Source organism: Nannospalax galili, unplaced genomic scaffold (assembly GCF_000622305.1).
Source record: "Nannospalax galili isolate Female #2095 unplaced genomic scaffold, S.galili_v1.0 scaffold1050, whole genome shotgun sequence".
Classification (NCBI taxonomy): domain Eukaryota; kingdom Metazoa; phylum Chordata; class Mammalia; order Rodentia; family Spalacidae; genus Nannospalax; species Nannospalax galili.
The window spans coordinates 1,504,932-1,527,349 of NW_008329037.1; the positions used below are offsets into that span (position 1 = coordinate 1,504,932).

At 38.5% G+C, this 22,418-nt stretch overlaps 1 protein-coding gene across 3 annotated transcripts in view; it reads right to left on the reverse strand.

The window, feature by feature from the left end:
* Smarcc1 (SWI/SNF related, matrix associated, actin dependent regulator of chromatin subfamily c member 1) overlaps positions 1 to 22,418 on the reverse strand; it is a 128,794-nt gene that overhangs the window by 58,970 nt on the left and 47,406 nt on the right. For all 3 annotated transcript variants that reach the window (XM_029562282.1, XM_008830731.3, XM_008830740.3), the window contains exons 11-19: positions 18,526 to 18,650; positions 17,720 to 17,779; positions 14,306 to 14,343; positions 11,564 to 11,685; positions 8,865 to 8,936; positions 6,944 to 7,057; positions 6,103 to 6,256; positions 5,066 to 5,179; positions 1,669 to 1,728 (exon numbers count right to left, since the gene is read on the reverse strand). In XM_029562282.1, coding sequence (XP_029418142.1) covers positions 1,669 to 1,728; positions 5,066 to 5,179; positions 6,103 to 6,256; positions 6,944 to 7,057; positions 8,865 to 8,936; positions 11,564 to 11,685; positions 14,306 to 14,343; positions 17,720 to 17,779; positions 18,526 to 18,650 — 859 coding nt within the window. The remainder of the gene's footprint in view (positions 1 to 1,668; positions 1,729 to 5,065; positions 5,180 to 6,102; positions 6,257 to 6,943; positions 7,058 to 8,864; positions 8,937 to 11,563; positions 11,686 to 14,305; positions 14,344 to 17,719; positions 17,780 to 18,525; positions 18,651 to 22,418) is intronic.

Below are 22,418 nucleotides of genomic sequence, written 5' to 3' on the forward strand. Positions count from 1 at the left end.
TGCTCTACTAAAAGATGTCCTCTAACTAACACACACACACACACACACACACACGTTAAAAAACAAATCAAAACAAAACCCTGCCATCCTCCAGTCTCTGCCTCCCAGAGAACTCTGGAGAAATGGCTTAGAAGTTAACAGCACCAGCTGCTCTTGCAGAGGACCTGGGTTCGATTCTTAGCATCCATGTAATGGCTAGTTTCAGGGGATCTGACCCCTTCTTCTGACCTCCATTAGCAATGCACAACATGGGTGCACTACACACAAGCAGACAACATACTCATACACACAAAAAATATAAATAAGGAAATTCTTTGAGTAGCAGCCTCCAAAAATAAATTTTCTCACAATTCTAAAGGCTGGAAGAACTAGACCTCACTGTTGTCCTCCCAAGGCCTTTCCTTGGTACTTGCACAGGAGAGACAGAAACTTGCTTTGGTTTGTTTTTGAGGTAAAGCATCACTCCGTAGTCCAAGCGGCCATCCAACTGACAATCTTCATGCCTGTGCTTCTTGAATGCTGAGATTTCAGGTATGCATCAACATGGTATTTCTTTTTGTTTTCAGGTTTTTTACATTTCATTATTCTTCTATTTTTTTTGAGACAGAGTCTCCCTATAGCCACAGCTGGCCTGGAACTCACTATGTAACCCAGGCTGGCCTCAATCTCACAGATTCTCCTGCTTCTGCCTCCCAAGTGTGGGACTAAAGGTGTCCACCACCACACCCGGCTACTTTCAGGTCATCCTATATATGTATCTGGCTGGCATGGAACTTGGAATCCTTAGGTACCAGTCTTCCAAGTGCTGAAATTAAAGGCTTGTTATCTACCATGAAAATCAACCTTTGAGCTAGTGATTGCTCTAAACAAACCATATCAATGGAAGATGTTAGTTGGTAAACAATGCTACTTTAGAAGGCTTTTATTTCTTTTTATGAAAGAGCAGATAATACATGTTGACTCAACTCCCTGTGTGAAAGAAAAAGCACCCCACCACAGATTCCACCTGCAGGAAAGAAAACAGAGTATTGTTTAAGGATACTGTGGTTTTCTTCAATATGCTCAGGTTAAAAGTCACTCAGGGACTCTTACCTCACTCTATGTTTACTATCCACACCATCTTAACATAGAGCATCATTGCACAGCAAGAAAAATTATCACTATTTCCAGCTGTAGTACAAGTAAAATTTTCCTGAGAGCGCAGTTTCAAACAGCAATAAAAAGTAAGTTAAATCTACCTGTGAACTTTGAGAACATTCTTCTTTTTAATTAGTATCCATGTAGCTATGGCAAAACAAAAAGTTCTCAACTTCAGCCGGCTGTGGTGGCACACGCCTGTAGTCCCAGCACTTAGGTGGCAGAGGCAGGCAGATCTCTGTGAGTTCAAGGCCAGCCCGATCTACGTAGTGAGTTGCAGGCCAGCTGGAGCTAAGGGAAACCGTGTCACAACAAAACAAAACAAAACAAAACAAAACAAAACAAAACAAAACAAAACACACAAAAAGTTCTCAACTTAATAAAAAGTGAGTTTGAAATGACCCTCTTTTTATTACTGATATCAAAAGGGTTATTAGGATAAATTAAAACCATTAAAAAAATTTTAAAAAAAGACTGAAGAAAAATCAAGCAGAGATCAGTGATGAGGATTAAGGGGCTTAATCAGCTTACCTCCAGGAGTAGAAGTGTCTCCTGTTCTGTCCACTCTCTTCCAGCACTAGCACCTTTACTCTAAAGAAACAAAGAATTATTCACTTATAAAGAAGTAATGTAGATAGGACTCAAGCAGGATTTCTGTTAAAGAAGTGTTTCATATAAACCAAGGGGAATCCCTCAATAAATAAAACATTAAAGAAACTTAAACTCTAATAGAAAGACTGGCATATTTCAAGAATTTTTTGTTTTAAGAACTACTAGCATGTTTATTCTATAACTTTTTTTTTTTTTTGTCTTTTTGAGACAGGGTCTCCCTGTAGCCCAAGCTGTCCTAGAACTCACTATGTAGACCAGGCTGGCCTTGAACTCACAGAGATCCGCCTGCCTCTGCCTCCCAAGTGCTGGGACTACAGGTGTGCACCACCATGCCCACCTATTCTATAACTTTTGCAAGCTGTATACACAATATTTTAACTCATAACCAATCATCTATAATGATACAGAAACAATGTACAGGCAAGGAAGATAACTCAGTGTCAGGTAAAGTCACTTGCTGCTACTCCTGACAACCTGAAATTGGTACCCAGAACCGACATGGAAGGATAACCCCAACACCCAAAAGTTGTACCCTGATTTCCAAATGCGCATGCCACAATAAATATGAAGAAATAAAAAAATTTTTCATTTTGTTTTTTATTTATTGTGTACTTGTAGGCCTTTAAGAATACATATCCTAAGGCCACTTAGGTATTCTATCCCTTGAAAAGGAGTGACAGGCAGCTGTAACCAGCATTCTGGGGACTGAACTCAGGTTCTCTGAAAAGCTGAAAGTGGTCTTAACCACTGAGACATCTTTCCCAGTATGATGGAAACAAAACAAACAAGGGGCTGGAGAGACAGCTCAGTGATTAAGAGCACAGGGTGCTCTTGCAGAAGACCCAAGTTCAATTCCCAGCAACCACATGGCAGTTAACTGTCCATAACTCCAGTTCCAGGGGATTTGACACTCTTTTCTGGCTTCTGCAGGAACTACACAACATGGGTGCACTGACATTCATGCAGGTATAACACTGATACACATAAAATAAAAACATCAACAATGGAAACAGTAAAACTTATAAACAGAACCTTTTTCAGCATTACAAGATAAAATGAACTGGATATGTAAAGTACTAGGATCCTTAATACCAATCACAACAATCTGATACTATCTATTCCTTTAAAAAAAAATCCAGCACTCGGGAGGCAGAGGCAGGCAGATCTCCGGATTTCAAGGCCAGCCTGGTCTACATATTGAGTTTCAGGCCAGCTGGAGCTACAGGGAGACCCTGTCTCAAAAAGACCAAAACACAAACAAAAAAACAAAACTCCAAATGGGGGCTGGAGAGATGGCTTGGCAGTTAAGAGCACCGGCTGCTCTTGCAGAGGACTGGGTTCAATTCTCAGCACCAATATGGCCGCTAAAAACTGTAACTCCAATTCCAGAGTATCCAACTCCCTCTTCTGACTCCTGCAGACATTGCACAACTCAGGTGTACTTACATACACATACACACAGGCAATACATGCATATATATAAAATTTAAAAAAAAAATTTTAATCCCCAAGTGACTCTCTAAACTCAAAGTCACGACTTTCATTAGTTCTTCTTAGCCAATAAATTCTCTAAGCTATGACAAGAAAATTAATTGTATGCTGCTTACAAGGTATAAAATATTAATCAATACATTCATACACTCTGATTTTCAGAACCTGTTCACTTATAGATCGATTGAGGGCTGGATCTGTGGAATGGTTGATAATATTCAGTGGCTGTAATTGTAACACAAATACACATATATAATAAAACATACAAGTTATCCAAAACTAAACTCGCAAATCTTACAAGGATTGTAGTAACTGAATAGAAAATGTTTACAGTCCATGATTTCCTTGTGTCAATAAAGCTTCTCAAATTAAATGATAAGGGGCTCTTGGAGAGATGGCTCAGTGGTTAAGAACACTGGCTACTCTTGAAGAGGAACTAGGTTCCATTCCCAGCACCACGTTAGCTAACAACTGTTCATAACTCCAATTCCAAGGGAAATCGACACCCTCATCTAACCTGAGTACTTAGATACATGAAGGCAATACACTCATACAAATAAGTAAAAACAAACATTAAAAAAATAAACTTAGGAGCTGGAGAGATGGATCAGCGGTTAAGACCACTGGTTGTTCTTGCAGAAGACCCGGGTTTGAATCCAAACACCCACATGACAGCTAAGAAGTGTCCATAACTCCAATTCCGGGGGATCCGACAGCTTTTTCTGTCCTCCATGGGCAATGCATGACACGGGTACACTTACCAACATGCAGGCAATACACGCATACACATAAAATAAAAATGAATATATCATTTTTAAAGAAATTTACCATTTTGCGAGGCGTGGTGGTGCATGCCTTTAATCCCAGCACTTGGGAAGCAGAAGCAGGCAGATCTCTGTGAGTTCAAGGCCAGCCTGGTCTACATAGTGAGTTCCAGGACAGCTGGGGCTACAGGGAGACCCTGTCTCAAAAATACCCCCCCAAAAAAAAAAATTTTTTTTTTTTCCATATTTAGTTTTGTGTGTCTGAGTGTATTGCTGGGATATAAGTGCACCTGTGTCATGCAATGCCCACAGGTGAGAAGAAGATGTCAGATACCCTGGAACTAGCATTATGGACAGCTGTTAGCTGCCATGTGAGTGCTAAGAACTGAACATGGGGGGCTGGAGAGATGGCTCAGCAGTTAAGAATACTAATTGTTCTTGCAGAAGACCCAGATTTGAATCCCAGCACCCACATGGAAGCTAACAACTGTCCATAACTCCAGTTCTAGGGGATCCGACGGCCTCTTCTGTCCTCCGCAGGAATTGCATGGCATGGGTGCACTTACCTACATGCAGGCATACACGGATACACATAAAATAAAAATAATAAAATAAAAATTTTTTTTAAAAAAGAACAGAACAAGGGTCCTCTGCAAGAGCAGTCAGTGCTCTTAACCACTGAGCCATCTCTCCACCCTCATCACAATTATTTTTAAATAGCTATCTGCTAATCATATTAAAGAAAAAAGTGAGGTAAGTGACTGCGAAAATTCCATCAGATTTCAGTAGAAACCTGACTTGCTCCCAACATAGAAAGTAAATTTTACTAAAGGAAAAATAATGCCAAAAGGACAAAGATGACAGTCTAGAAGGTGGTATATGTGAGTTTAGAAAAAAGTCTTCCTTTAATCCCAGCACTTGGGAGGCAGAGACAGGTGGATCTTTGTGAGTTCGAGGCCACCCTGGTCTACATAGTGAGTTCCAGGACAGCTGGGGTTAAAGGGAGACCCTGTCACAAAAAGACAAAAAAACAAAACAAACAAACAAAAAAACCACTTTACCTTTGCTAATGTTTTTTTCGAGTAAATGTCAGTTCGAAGACCAAAATTCTGCAAATCAATTGGTTTTTCTTTGTTCTTCTCAGGAAAATTTAACATCTGCTGTGCAGCAGGGACCTGTGACCAAGATAAATTACAAAATGACTGTATTAACCTGTTCAAAATCAAGGGGATATGCGTTTAAGTATTACTTGATATTGGCCCTTAAGTCATTCCTTGTAGATATTCTAAAAAAACAAATAAGAACAAAAATCAGTGAGATTACCTCCACATTAAACTTCTAAGTAAAACACAAAAAAACAAAAAGCTGGGCGTGGTGAGGTGTGCACCTTTGATCCCAGCACTTAGGAGGCAGAGGCAGGTGGGTCTCTGTGAGTTCAAGGCCAGCCTGGTCTACATAGTGTGTTCCAGGCCAGCTAGGGCTACAGAGAGACCCTGTCTCAAAAAGACCAAAAAATAAAACAAAACAAAAAGAAAAGCAAAAGAGAAAGAGAGAAGCATTCTGAACGTTCCCTTAGAGTCAAAGAAGATACTTTAATATTATATCGTATTTCACATGAAGAGAAACTACATAGCTTAGGTCCTGTTACACAGACGTACCGCTAGTTATAAACTGGCATAGCAACCTTTGCACCAATGTGTATGTCCACTTTCTATACCTCTTGTCAAGCTGTTGTTTTTAAATTCAAATTTCCAAAACACAGAATGAAGAGTAAGTTTTTATATTATCTGCTTATTTTTACTAGTATTATTTATGACAAAAGGATAAACATCAAGAACATATGCCTACAATTTCACAGGATAAAGTATTATCCTAGAATTGGTGGCACACTAATACCTAATACCTTAAACACAACACACCAATACACACACACACACACACCATAAAGAAACTGAAAACTATCAACTGAAAAATGACACTAAGAACACCATTCCTATCCTAGTCAGGAAGGAGGCATTAATGACTATTTCCGAATAGGATGGGTATGAAATGGTTTTCTATATCATATAAGCCTACAGGAAAGTCAGCACTAATTTACCTGAGGTGAACGAAGATGCAGAGGCACAAGTCCAGAGGGAGTATCAGCTAATACATTGAAATGAGGAGTAGGAGGGGGTCCCATTGCCATGGGTCGACTTTCCGGGTCAACTTGGTAGTTAACAAGCCCCCACTGCTCTAAGAAGGCATGGACCCTAAAGAAAAAAGCTCTGAACATTATAATCAAGATAATTAACCCCATCTGTAAAGCCAAAGTCAAGCAAATTAAGAAAATAAAATGAGGCAACCCACCATAGTACCAGAAAAATTTGGAGTTGTATAAAGGATAATTTCTCAAAACCCAAAAAAATGCTTATAATACACACCTTCAAAGCTGAGTACAAAGTAAAATAATAACTGGGTTGTGGGGATGTTTGATTAATTTTTTAGGCAGCTATGGCTGCCCAGGTAAACACTGTGTAGTCTAGGCTGGTGTGGAACTCACAAAGATTCACTTGTTTCTACCTCCTGATGGCTAAGACTAAAAGTGGCACCACCACACCCAAAACATCACAAAAAATAACAAACATGTTCATTTAGGTCCATGATGAAAGAATTCACACTTAGACCCAATTAAGAGAAAGAAATTCACATTTTTATTTTGTTCTAGGACAGTTTTTACACTCCCCAACCAAATCTCTGATCATTTTATGATTTGACTATAAAATAAAAGATGTAAAATAAACTAAAAAGCAAGATTACTAAACCGAATATTAAAAACACTGAACCCCTGTAAGTATGATGCATGAGAATTAGATATTTTACTAAGAAAACGAGTTAAATCAAGTAAGAAACAGCCCAACTAACCATCTACTGTGTAGTACTTAAGTAAAACATTTTACCTCATCACAGCACACACATCTCCAGTCAAGTTCCTCCGACAAGCAGTGCTTGTTAAATATTCTTGTGGGTTTAGACGATATGTATCAATCATGAAATTTCGATATGCCAAGTATCTAAAAAGGGCAAAATTCATTATGGCAGACTTATATCTTTTCAGACACAATACCCTCCTAAACCAAAATTCTTAAAAGTTTTTCACAACTATATTCAAAAGAAAATTAGGACAGCAATGTAAAAAATAAGACCAATTCTGCACTAAAAATTATCAAGTGAATTCAGACCCAGTAAGATGCAACACAACTGTGTACCAAGGTGTAAAACAAATGAGGCAACTTGGACATCCTAACGCAAACTTGTCTACGCAATTTAAATGAGTGACTCTGGCTACTTGTCACACTGGCATTTCATACATGGTTACTAAGGCTAGAACCTTCATTATTTTTTATTTCTCACTTAATGTACACTAAGCCATGTTCTAAACACCATCTTTGCAGTGGCTCACTTAATACTCAAAATCTCTCTGTAATATGTCTACCAGCCTCCTATTTACACATGACCAAACTGAAATACAGAGGACTTAAGAGCTGTCTTGGACTAAGGACCAGAATTCAACAGAGCTATTGTGTTGGTTCTAAGACCCATCCATGTGCTTAATTTCAGCACATTCTCTAGTCTTCATTGAGCGACACGAGGAACTGGATCTGGTAACAGCATTACACCTTCTCATGACAGTTCTTTCAGGAAGGCAACAAGTAGAACCAACAAGGTCAAACTCAGAAGACAAGAACATACAAAACAGGAGAAAAAAAAAAAAAAAAAAAAAAGAGAGAGAGAGAGAGAGAAACTCAATAGCACAGCAGCTCTATGGTGAACCCAAGCATTTCTGCCACAAATACATTTTAAAAATCAAGAACATGAGCGGAGTGTGGTGGCACACGCCTGTAGTCCCAGCATTCGGGAGGGAGAGGCAGGCAGATCTCTGTGAGTTCAAGGCCAGCCTGGTCTACATAGTGAGTTCCAGGTCAGCTAGGGCTACAGGGAGACCCTGTCTCAAAAAGACCACCCCCTCCCTGCAAAAAAAAAAAAAAAATCAAGAACATTAAGGAGTATGAGACCTATAAACAGTATCTTGCATACAAGTAAAACAAACATCTGGGTGCATGAGGGGGGCTACATTATAGTAAAGGAATAAACTGCTCAAAAAGGTTCCCATGCAAGTACAGACAGAAAAAAATGACAAACATAAATTTACAAACTGTAAAGGCTAAAATGGAAAAGTCTATACTTCTAAAGACAAGACTGTCAAAAGCTTTAAGTATTTATAAATACAGAAAGATTCCATAAAATGGGAAAAACTATCAGGGTTTTTAAAAATCCACCATGGATTCAGATAGCTCTCATACAGCACTGCTACTAAAAAGATAACATCAAAACTTAGAATCTCAAATTACTATAATTAGAATATATCTGATATTAAATTGTCTATGGTACACCATGTATTTCACCTAGAAAATCATGAAAGTCAGGTTTTCCCCTAAACCAGGAAAGATAATCTAATTTGAGCAGTCACATGTATGTAAAATGTGGTATTTACATATAAGAACTTATATAAAATATGTGTAAAATCATAACATATATGGACAAGTTGAGAGATTATGACAAACATCCACTAAACATCATTTACTAAATTAAATACTGAAGTGCATGAGCAGATTACACACATTAAAAGTCTAGGAAGAAAAAAAACTGCAATTTCCTTTGGAGGCAGAGGCAGACGAATCTCTGTGAGATCAGGATAGCTGGGGTTACAGCGAGACCCTGTCTAAAAAGACTTCCCCCGCCTGCAAAATAAAACAAACAAAAAAACAAAACAGCTATGTCATGAACACAAAAGTAAGTTCTTTAAATCACTTGGCTCACATTTCGGGAGTCTTGGATTTATTTTTTCCATTAAAAAACTCAGGAAGGGCACGACGTTCAATCACATGAATACTGAAAGAAAAAAAGAGAGACGATTGAGATTATTTTTTGAAAAATCTTAAAATTTGAGCTTACTGTTCAATTTTCAAAAGAAAATCAATAAATCCAAAACCTGAGTACTGCTTCATAAATTAAAAAGGACAACTTCCTCTATACTAATAGTTGCTTTCCATTTCTTACCCAAAACAAATACTGTAGTTTTTAAAATATTTTATGTGTATGAGTGTATTGCCTTTATGTATGTGAGTGCACCCCTGTTGTGCAATGCCACGGAGATCAGAGGAGGGCTTCGGATTCCCTGGGACTGGAGTTCATGTGGGGGCTGGGAATTGAACCTGGTTCCTCTGGAAGAGCAGTCAGTGTGCTCTTAACTGCTGAGCCATCTCTCCAGCCCCCATACTTTAATTTTTATTTTTTCCTTTTTTTTTTTGGTCTTTTTGAGACAGGGTCTCTCTGTAGCCCCAGCTATCCTGGAACTCACTATGTAGACCAGGCTGCCCTTGCCCTCACAGAAATCCGCCTGCCTCTGCCTCCCAAGTGCTGGGATTAAAGGACTGAAAATGTGTTTACTTAGCCAGGTGTGGTAGTGCAAACCTTTAATCCAGCATGTGGAAGGCAGAGGCGGCGGATCTCTTGTGAGTTCAAGGCCAGCCTGCTCTACAGAATGAGTTCCAGGCCAGCTGGGGCTACAGCGAGACCCTGTCTCAATAACACAAAATTTACTATTTAAAAAAAAAAAGTTTTTATTTATTTGTATTTGATGTGCCTGAGTGTAACCCATGCATGCAATGCCCACTGAAACCACAAGAAGGCATTAGATCCTCTAGAACTATAGTTATGGATGTGGGTATGGGAACTGAACCCAGGTCTTCTACAACAGCCATCAGTGCCCTTAACCATCTCTCCTGTCCGATACTGAGTTTTCTATTCTAATAACCAACTGAAGAACTTCTACTGGCTTACACCTGGGAGACAGAGGCAGGAAGACTATAATTTGATGACAGTCTGGGGATATCGAGCAAGACCCATTACAAGTTTGGAAGATCTCACCAAAACACATTTCTCTGCTGATCTACAATGAAGCACCCAAGAATTTCCATAGGAAGAACATTTTTTATCAAAAACTACTAAGTGTTGGCAGAGTGACTGTTTAGGTTATGACAAAGCACCACACCAATAAGCTGAAAGTATGACAGGAACAAGATAGGCAGGATCACTGTTCCTCTATCAAATCTCCATTTCAGAATCCCTCATCTGAAGCAGTATCACTCAATCCCATCTGTAAAACAGAGCAGTAACTAATAGCTCTACTACATTTCTAAGTACACATATTACATTGTAAGTAACATATGAAGTTACCTCAAGTTAGTATTTATTTGAAGCTCTGATATATTTATTTTAAAATAACCAAAAAAACGAAGTCAGAATGATACCATACAGGTAACCAATAAATAATACATCTGCAGCCTGGCACAGTGGCACACACCTTTAATCCCAGGATGCAGATGCAGGAGGATCTCTGTGAGTTCAAGGCCAGCCTGAACTACAGCATTGAGGCCACCTAGGCCTTCAGGGAGACCCTGTCTCAAAAAAATACCACCCCCACAAAATACATCTGCAATACTAGCTGTTTACATCCATGCTCAAAAACAGGCGTGGTGCGTGTAATAACAAAAATGTGGAAGAGATGTGTTTCCATCAACTTTTTCACACCTCAAAGTCAAAATGCTTCTGTTTAAAATAAAGGTATTATTACCCTCTTGGCACAGTGGTCACTATATCAGTATCATAAATGAAAACTGTTTTGGGGTACAAAGTATGATATTTGGTTTAAATATTATTTTTAGAAGTCATTTTTAAAAATATTTATTTTTATTTTATGAGTAGTGTATATTGCCTACGTGTATGGAAGTGCACATATCATGCAATGCCTATGGAAATCAGAAGAGGGTGTCAGATCCCCTAGAACTGGGTTATGAGATGGTTGTTAGCTGCCATGTGTGTGACGTGATTTGAACGCGGGTCTTCTGCAAGAACATTCAATGTTCTTAACCACTGAGCCATCTCTCCAGCCCCTGGGTTAAATATTTTAAAATGATATAATACCTGGGCTTGGTGGCACTCAACTTTGGTAATACCAGCACCCAGGAGGTAGAGACAGGCAGATCTGTGTTGAGCAAGGCCAGTCTGGTTTACATTTTGAGTTCCAGACCAGCAAGGCCTATATATTCTGAGATGCTGTCTCAAAATAAAATAAAATAAAAATCATATGATAAAGATGTTTAATGATGATCAAAAACCCAAGCATTCAACACCAGTTCAAAGTAAATCATTTCAATTTAAAATTTTTAGAACTCTACAGAAAACAACTTTCATCCCTAAATTAATTTTAAGAGTAGAGAATAGCCAGAAGGATGGAAAAATTAAGGTCACTCTGAGTTGCATAACAAAGCATACATGAAAACAAACAAAAAAGAAAAAGTTGTTCAGAGAAAAAAATATCTCCTTCATTCAGTGCGAATTGCACAAAATAACTGTGCGACCGTACGAACTGCACAAAATAACACAACCTGATTGATTTGAAGACAAGTGTTCCCACCCCTCAGTCCAATGCTTGCTTAAGTAAAAGCCCCACTCACCAGTTATAATCAAACCAAGATGCATAGCTGGGAATAATAATATGATTGGTCTGTTCTGTCACATTATCTTCACCGGGGTCAACTGATCGACTCTGATCACCTTTGCTAGGATCATCATCTTCCTATAAAAAAGAAACTAGATTCAGAGAGAGAACAACAGAGACAAACCACAAACATGCAATTAAGGTCAAATAAAATTCAGATAGCTAATCCAATTTCAAGAACTAGGGAAACAATTCCTTTTTTTTTTTTTTGGTCTCTTTGAGACAAAGTCTCCCTGTGGCTACACCCAAAGAAACAATTCTTAAGCAAAAACATTTCATAGTTTTAAGGCACAAATGGTCAACTGACAAAGGAATATATTCCTTCATTATATAGATAACAAAGCAAACTCAAAGAAAGTAAGCATACAAGCCAGGCGTGGTGGTACAAGCCTTTAAACTCCAGCAGTGGTCTACAGAGTTCCAGGCCAGCTAAAGCTATAGGGAGACTCTTTCAAAAAGACCAAAAAAAACAAACAAACAAACAAAAAAAGTAAGTATGCAAAGCAAAATTAATTAGCAAGTCAGTGGCATAGACACTCAATTGTCAAGAAACTAGACCAAACATCTTAGAGACTATTTAATACTCTTGTTATCCATGATTGCCATAAACATACTCATCAAAAATACTATATGAAAATGCTGGAGGTGGTACTGCACACCTTTACTCCCCAGTGCTTGGGAGGTAGAGGGAGGCAGATATAAGACTCTGAGTCAAGTCTGGTCTCAAAGCCACTTGAACACCTGCCAGGGATATAGAGAGAGACTTCTATCTTTGAAAAGAAGACAACTACAGAGGCTAGAGAGATGGCTCAGGAGTTAAGAGCACTGGCTACATTTGAAGAAGACCTGGGTTTAATTAGCTACAAGAATTCACATGAAGGCTAATCATTCCTATCATCTAATTCCAGGGAACATAATCCTCTCTTCCGGCCTCCCCAAGCATTGCATGCACGAGGTACACTATTGTGGAGTAGAATATTAGAGGAACCATCTCTGACTATTTTGTAATTATGTAAGCTGGATGTGATATTGCATGGCCTTAATCTCAACACTCAAGAGACAGAAGGAGGGGGGACCTAGAGAAATGGCAGAAAGGTTAAGAGCAGACAGCACTCTTTCAGAGGAGCTAATTTCAATCCCAGGTCCCATGTTGGCCTTCTGGTAACAGTCTATAACTCCAGCACTGCATTCATGTGAATCACTCCCCCCACAAAAAAAGTTTTTAAAAATATTTTAAAGAGTTGGGTGTGGTGGCACTCACCTTTAATCCCAGCACTTGGGAGGCAGAGTCAGGAGTAGGGGAGGATCTCAGTTCGAGGAACCTGGCATACACAGAGTTCCAGGCTAGGGGCTACAGGGAGAACCTGCCTCAAAAAGACCAAAAAAAAATTCAAAAAAAAAAAATTGACAAACTCTGGCGAAACTGGTCAGGGTGCACATGTACATATACGTGTGTACACGTGCTTGTTTGTGTACATGAATGTACATACACACAGTAAATAAAATGGACTGACTCTTTTACACCTTGAGAAAGAGTTGTGAGTATAGAAGAGTTGATGTGAAAGAAAATATTAATGTATTTGATTAGATTAAATTGAAGAGCTGATTATGCCTTGTAAATGGATTTTAAAAATCCTGTATATGCATATAAACAAACAAAAAAACTACAAGCTTTTTACTTTATATTTTGGTCTTCATTTACTCTGTATAAAGACATCTTTTACAAATACAATGATCATTAGTAAGTAGACTTTTTTTTTTTGTCTTTTTTAGACAGGGTCTCCCAGTAGCCCCAGCTGTCCTTGAACTCACTATGTAGACCAGGCTGGCCTTGAACTCACAAAGATCCACCTGCCTCTGCCTCCCAAGTGCCGGGATTAAAGGCGTGCGCCACCATGCCTGGCAGTAAGTAAATATAAATAGTGATTTAATGGAAAAAAAAAAAAAAAAAAAACTTAAAGAGTAAAGGTGAAAAACGAGTCTGTTAAAATACTTTTACTAGCAATTCTGTCACAATTATTTATCCTATAAATATAAAGCAATATTAAATGTTACTCTGAAACTTTTTTTTTTGAGACAGGGTCTCCCTGTAGCCAAGCTGGCCTGGTACTCACTATGTAGACCAGGTTGGCCTTAAACTCACAGAGATCCACCTGCCTCTGCCTCCCAAGTGCTGGGATTAAAGGCCTGCAACACCATGGCCAGAACTTGAAGCATTTCTATCAAAACTATGTTTAGCAAGGGACAGGGGCGGCAGGGTTCACAACACACAGAATCAGGGGGAACTCTTAAACGCTCAAGGCCGACATGGTATGCACAGTGATTTCAAGGTCAGTTGGGGCTACTTGGAGACACAGAACAAAACTGAATGTAAAACACTATAATACAGTAAATATAAAAAATAAATAAATAGAAATAAAAAAATGGAAATGTAACTATCACCAAGCATGATGGTGCATGCCTGTAATCACAGCCCTGGGTGTAGTCAATTCCCATTAATGCATAAACCAAGAATAGTAGTACATGTCTGTAAGATCAGTAGTCAGGAGGCAGAGGCAGGATTAAAAGTTCAAGGTCATCCTTGGATAAATGGTCAATTCAAGGTCATACTGGACACTTAAAATGCCATGCTTCTGGCTCAGTGTACATGATTAAAGTAGAAATTTCGCACATTTTTCAAGTCTATAATATTTTTTACCTTTCCTCCTGTGGTGACTGTTTCTTCATCCTGCTCATCTGCAAAAATGAAAACAAGTTATTTTTTTTTACTATAAAAAAAATATTTTATTATTTTTATTTTATGTGTATGAGTGTATTCCCTGCATGTATGTGAGTTCACCCATGTTGTGCAATGCTGAGGTCAGAAGAGGGCATCAGATTCCCCTGGAACTGGTGTTAAGGATGATTCATAGCCGTCACGTGAGTGCTGGGAATCGAACCCAGGTCCTCTGCAAGAGCAGTCAGTGCTCTTAACCGCTGAGCCATCTCTCCAGCACCCCAAATTATTATTTTAATAATAGGATAATGCTATTTTAATTATGTGGAATCTTGACAGTCTACAAAACTGATACTAGACAGAGAAAATGAATGAAAAAGATCATTATTAAAGCAAACTCACACTGACTAAATCATCATTTTACACAGTCGGACAGAGATGGTAAAAAAATCAAAGCATAGTTCATGCCAATTTTCCAACAACTAGGAAGTTTGTAATAACTGTGACTTATCATAACAGCAAACACTAGTCACGTTGTAAAGTAACAGCTAAGAGATTTGACAAAGCACATGTCTCCTGAGGATTGGTAAAGCAAATGATAATTTGGACTCCAAAGAAAAGGAACAGTAAATTAATGCCTTAACCAGGCAAGATGGCATAGGTCTCTAATACCAGTACTTGGAAAGAAGGAGGAAAATTCCAAGTTTCAGGCCAATCTGGGCTGCATAGTAAGCATTCAGTTTAAAAAAGACAAAGAAGAGAACTGACTTCCACAAGCACTTCCCATGTGATAGATGAATATCCTACCCATCTTCCTTTCTTTTTAAAAAAAAATATTTTATTGGGGTTCGGGATTTAGCTCAGTGGTAGAGCGCTTGCCTAGCAAGCGCAAGGCCCTGGGTTCCGTCCTCAGCTCCGGGAGGAAAAAATTTTTTTTTAATTATTTTTATTTTCTGTGTATATGTGTATTGTTTGCATGCAGGTAAGTGCACCCGTGTCGTGCAATGCCCGCGGAGGAAAGAAGAGACTGTCAGATGCCCTGGAACTGGAGTTATGGACAGTTGTTAGTTGCCATGTGGGTGCTGGGATTGGAACATGCATCTTCTGCAACAACAGTCAGTGCCCATTTCCCTTTCTTAAGGCTGTCTCTTGAACAAGAGGTCTAGAGTTGAAGATCTCTCTGCCTTACTATAAATAGTTTCAATATAGAACTGGCACATCCTACAGATCCACAGTATTCTTGAGTGTATCAGCTTAGAAATAATATGACAATGCATTTACAATGAGTAGAGTGTCAACTGAGGAATAAATCAATCTTAAACTGGATCCTAAAGATCCTAAAGAAAGCTTTCAAGAAACTCGATGCTGACAGGGCGTGGTGGTACATGCCTTCAATCCCAGCACCCAGGAGGCAGAGGCAGGTGGATCTCCGTGATTTCAAGGCCAGCCTGGTCTACAGAGTGAGTTCCAGGCCAGCTGGGGCTACAGGGAGACCCTGTCTCAACAAGAGCAAAAGAAAAGAAACTTGATGCTAGGGACTAGAGAATTGGCTCAGCAGTTAAAAGCCCTGGCTATTCTTCCAGAGGACCTAGGTTCAATTCCCAACATCCACATAACATTTCTAACTCAAGTTCCAGAAGATCAATACCATGTTTTGGCCTCTTGAGGGTATTGCATACACAGGTATACTTACATATATGCAGGCAAACCACACACATAAAAATAAACTTTAAAAATTTAAAGGGCTGGGGCTGGAGAGATGGCTCAGCAGTTAAGAGTACTCACTACTCTTGCAGAGGATCCAGGTTCAATTCCCAGAACCCACATGTCCTTAACTCCAGTTCCAGGGGAATCTGAAGGCCTCTTCTGACAACCGTGGCATTGCACAACACGGGTGTACTCACATACATGCAGGAAATACACTCATACACATAAAATAAAAAAATTTTTTTTTAATTTTAAGAGCTGAAGAGATGATTCAGCAGTTAAAAGCACTGAATGCTCTTCCAGAAGACCTGGGTTCAGTTCCCAGCAGCCAATTCCAGGGGATCCAACTCTTCTGATCTCCGCAAGCATTGCATGACATGAGTGCACTTACACACATACAGACAATACATTCACCCACATAAAATAAAATAAATACAATTATAATTATGAGCTGATACCACAACTGGATTGTGCATCAATCCTTTCAGATGATCAATCTTGAAAATAAATCTTTACTTCCTTAAGGAAGTAAAGTGCGCCACCAAACCCAGCTTATTTGACCATTATTATCAATTATGTTACAATACTATTCTCAATAATTACTTTACTTAAACAGATAATTCAGTGCAAAAGCATCTTTGTTTATTATCTCCTTTGCTATCTATCACCAAGAGTATTCTGTTTAAACTTCCGACAATAAAATGATCAGTAAGGCCGGGCATGGTGGCACACACCTTTAATTTCCAGCACTTGGGAGGCAGAGGCAGAAAGATCTTTGTGAGTTTGAGGCCTTCCTGGTCTACATAATGAGTTCCAGGACAGGTGGGACTACAGGGAGACCCTGTCTGGAAAAAAAAAAAAAAAAAGAAATCATTCACCAATATGCATTGTTAAGCCATAAACCAAGAAATATCAAATTAATTCAATAAAATGAAATTAAAAGTTGGGTATGGTGGTGCACGCTTACAGTTCTAGCACTTTGGTGAAGCAGAGGCAAGTGTATCTCTGAGCAAGTTGCAGGTCAGCCAAAGCTGCACAGTGAGACTATCTTTGCCACATAAGTGAGAAAATGGGAGTTTCAAATACTAGGGATCCTGCTAATATTAAAAATATTGAAAGGATAGTCAACCACAAAAGGTTGTCCTCTGCTTTGCACATGAGCTCTATGGCATCCATACCAGCACTCATAATAAAATAAAAATGGATGGCACCATTCTCATTTATACTTGTTAGGAACTTTTTTATAAAAGATTTGGTCTTACTCTTTATCCCCAGCTGGCCTATAACTTTGTAGTCCAAGTTTGCCTCAAGTATCCCACCAAAGCTTCTTGAACCTCTAATGATGCAAAAAAAAAATTAGTACAAACATTATAAAGTATGTATTACAGAACACTGGAAAAATAATTTTAGAATTATTTCTTTAAAATTGAGACAACTACATTCAAATGAAAACATTTTCTAGTTTGTGGGAAAACACTATGCACTGAGAGATGCAGGTCACTAGGACTGTACAACATGGATCATAGGAGGAAACCAAATTATGACAGTACCCGAGGTTGTATCTGACAGGGAAACCATGGCAACTGAAAGCACTTACAGTAAAGAAAGCAGTTTTTAAAGAAAGCAGTATTTGAGGAGGTGATATATTCAAGAAAGAAAACATAAAATTGTGTATGATGTAATCTTTACCTAGATCTGCTACCGTTCCTCCTTTAACAGGTGTATTTTCACTATCTTTCTTTGGGTTTACTAGAAGGAAAAAAAAAATCATGTGAAACTAACTCCTGGTTTTTAAAAACAATGATCAAAATACACATGCACATCACTACAAACCCAACATAACTCACTACTCAGCATCATTTAAACACAAGTCCAGCTGCAAAACATTCAACTATCCACTGCATTTTATAATTAATTTCCCAATAGCAGTATTTTCCAATTTTACAAATAATACAGAAATATTTACACAAACATTTTTCTGTCATTTCTCATTTTGAAGGTAAGGTATAGCCCCAGCTGTCCTGAAACTTGCTATATAGATCAGGGTGGCCTTGATTTCAGCGATTTGCCTGCTTCTGCCTACTGAGTGCTGAGATTAAAGGCCTACGCCACCATGCCTGACTATTTACTTTTGAGAGAAGGTGTTGCTTTTTAGCCCAGGCTGGCCTGGATCTCAGCATGGAGCTCAGGCTTACATCAAATTCATAACCTTCCTGTCTGACTCACTTAAGTGGTGGAAATATAGGTGGGCAGTACTATACACAGGATAGTACACTAAATTTATATACCTATTTTGATCAGTGTGTTTTCTCAATAAACAAATTGAAAAAGTACAGTAAGGTCCATGTGTTATATGGTAAAGGGAATTTTTAAAAATTTAAAAGGGGAAATTTATTCATATTTGGAAGTTAAGAACTGTGGACTCAGAATACGAAATTATTCATCCTATGATGAAATTTTATCTAGTACTCATTTTGATGCAAAAAAATACAAACCATTTTTGGGTAGTACCACTTCCTCTATGTTTGGTACAGGTGTTGGGTCTTCCATGTCCTTGGTAAGATCTTCTTGCTCATCTTCTTCTTTCTGATTTCTGCGCTTCCCGTACAGGCCAGCTTGTCTGATACACACAAGGGAGAGAAAATATAAAATGACCATTTACAGGTACTTAAAGGAAATGGTTTCTGGGGTTTTATCTAAATAATTCTTTATAAATTATGTTCAGAACTGGGTGTTGTGGCACACACCTTTAATCCTAGCACATGGGAGGCAGAGGCAGGGGGTCTCTGTGAGTTCCAGGCCAGCTTGAAGCTGGGGCTACAAGGAGAGCCTGTCTCAAAATAAAAAAAATAAATAAAATAAAAATTATGTTCAGAATCACTTACTTAAACAATGAGTAATCAAAAAGAAAAATTAGATACCAGACTCAAATTACATCACATAGCCCCAAATTATGCTATTATATATAAGAAATGGTAGCAGCTCTCCTGTTATTCAAAATTCAGACATTATCTTAAAAGGAGTTTATTGCGAGTATAATAAAACAACATCTGGAAATAATGCATATTCTCTTTCAGACTATAAACAACCACATGAGAATTTTTCCAGACATGGATAGCTATGTTTTCCTGAATACTGGTATCATTCAAGTATAAAAAAACTACACAAGAGTATCACTTAGTACAGTAACCATTCTTTTTATAAAAACTGCCACAGCTCTTTCTCTGAATAGCTCAATCAAGTCATTATTTTAAAACTAACACAAGCTAGAGAGGTTAAAAAGAAGTAAGAATTATTTCCTTATCTTGAGGAATTATACAGCCATAGGATAGAAATAATTACTTCCTTCATATAACAAGATACAAATACAAAAGAAGTATTAAAGCAGGATGTTTGGCACATGCCTGTAACCTTAGTACTTATGAGGCTGAGGCAGTAAGACTGGAAGTTTCAGGTTGGCTTAATCAACATAACAAGAGGCAAGACTCAGGTTTCAAACAATCAAAACAACAACAAAGATAATTATTTCAGTACAAAGACATGTTTCTGTATACAGAAATTACCAAAAATACCAAGAATATATGTGACAGAAATAGAGAGTGACAGTGACAAGGTGAACCTTGAGAATGTGTAAGAATCTGGCAATATTTCAGGATTAAGAGTTAAAAGCTGAAGGTATAAGCAAAAATTTTTAAAAGACAGTAACTTGTGTGGGGAGTTAAGGGACAGTAATCTAGACTACAATACCAAGTCAGCGTGAGGAACAGAGCTGATTACACAGGGCCCAACCCAGAGATCACACTGCAAAAAGAATGCTCAAATTGTCTTTGAAAGGTGGTATACTGGTATAGGTAAGAAGGAAGTATTTACGGTCCAATTATTTTCAAACTAAAAATTACATGATGAAAAACCCAAAATTGTGACACGTCTCTAAGTTCCCACACTTGAGTGGCTAAGGTAGAAGGATAACTATGAGTTCGAGAGGAGTCTGAATCCCATGCCATTTTGGGCTATACAAAATAAAATGAAACCCAGCACGGGGGAACATGATTGTAACCCCAATACTTTAGAGGAACAGGCAAAAGGATTAGGAGTTCACTGACAGCCTTGACTACACATAGTAAACTTGAGGCTAGCCTGGGTTACATGGGACTGCCTCAAGCTAAATGAGGAAATGAGTAATTTTTTACAAACATATACTCTAGATATTTAGAAGGTATTTTTAAAAGGTGCAGAGAAAATGAATAAAACAGATTACAAAAACATTTCAACATATTCAATTTAGTAACAATTTCAAGAATAACACTTTTCCAACTCAGTATTGAAACCGATCACAGGACCTTAAACATGTTAAATCCATTGTCTTAGTTTGCTTTCAAACTGCTCTAAGAATATACTGACCAGCCAGGCACGGCGGTGCACACCTTCAATCCCAGCACTTGGGAAGCAGAGGCCAGTCAAATCTACATAGTGAGTTCTAGGATAGCTATGGATACAGGGAAATTCTGCCTTTAAAAAACGATGACAAAAAAATGACGGGCTGGAGAGATGGCTCAGCGATTAAGAACACTGAATGTTCTTGCAGAATACCCGGATTCGAATCCCAGCACCTACATGGCAGCTAACAACTATCCGTAACTCCAGTTCCAGGGGATCCGACAGCCTCTTCTGTCCTCCTCGGACATTGCACAACATGGGTGCACTTACCTACATGCGGGCAATACATGAATACACAAAAAAAATAAAAAAATAAAAATATTTTTTAAAACAAGAAAAAAAGCCAGGTGTGATGGTGCACACCTTTAATCCCAGCACTTGGGAGGTAGAGGTGGGCAGATCTCTGTGCGTTCAAGGCCAGCCTGGTCTACATAGTGAGTTCCAGGACAGCTGGGGCTACAGGGAAACCGTCTCAAAAAAAGACCAAAAAAAAAAAAGACACAAACCAAAACATATTTGGGAAGGAAAAGGTTTATTTCAGGTTACAACTCCCAGATCACAAATCTATCATTGAGGGAACCTACAGCAGGTACTACAGCAGAAACCACAGAAGAGCACAGCTTACTGGCTTAGTTCCCATGCCGTGCTGTTACCTTTCTTATATAGCCAAGCTCATGTGCCCATCCACAGTGGGCTGGGTCCTGCTGAATCAATTATCGATTAAAAAAATGCCATAGACATGTTCAAGACCAATCTGATGAAGGAAATGCCTTACCTGAGGTACCCTCTTCCATGTGACTAGTTTGTGTCAAGTTGACAAAAACTAATTGGTACATTGATGATCTACCACTTAGCTATACTTCCAGAGCACAAGGAAAAATGTGTGTTGTTTTTTGAGAAAAAGTCTCACTGTGTAGCACAGACGACATAGGTCAGCCCTCCCCCCACCCCTTAAAGGCAGTCCTCTTGCCTTTGTCTCTTGGGTGCAGGTCTACAAGTGTACATCACTACACCTGACAAATATATTCAATTAAAATGAAAGCACGTGGCTGTAGAACTGGCTAGTCATTAAAAGTCTCAGGCTCACAACTAAAATACAAGCACATGTAGGGAACTTAACAGCCAGGCTTTTATTATCAGGGTAGAAGATAATATTATGAGCTGCCTAGCCATGTCATCTTGTCTCAATACTGTGTTTTATGTCCTATTTTAGCTAACCAGTTGGAATAGCAGCACATTGTATTTCAAGGCCTGAACACAGGAAAAGTGGACAGAGACGCCTCACAAAAATCTTAAATTTCTCTAAAATATTGGACAATCAAGAGCAAGTCAAAAACAGAAACTGAAGAAATAAGATTACTTCCATTAATACCGTGAAGAAAAATCTTTTTATTACAGTTTTTAAAAAAATTTTTAAATATTTTACTTATTTATTTAATTTTATGTGTATATGTGTATTGCCTGCATGTAGATAAGTGCACCCGTGTCGTGCAATGCCTGCGTAAGACAGAAGAGGCTGTTGGATCCCCTGGACCTGGAGTTACAGACAGCTGTTAGCAGCCATGTGGGTACTGGGATTCAAACCCAGGTCTTCTGCAAGAACAGTGTTCTTAACTGCTGAGCCATCTCTCTAGCCCCTACAGTTTAAAATTTTATAATACTTGTTGCTTAACAAAATAAGAAATCTACTATGACTGGATCATTAGAATCATTAGTTAGCATCATTAATATCATATAAGAGTAAAAGCTTAAACATCCCTGAAGGCATCTGTAAATGAACTACACAATGCAGGGCCTAACATGACTGAAAAGATGTTCTAAGGACAGGAACAGTAATTCTGCCATAGACAAAATTCTAAGTATGTGAGCTTACAGAAGATGTCAAGTTTATCTTGATAGCCTAGTTGACAAATTAAAAATCTATTTCTCCTGGGGCTGGAGAGATTGCTTA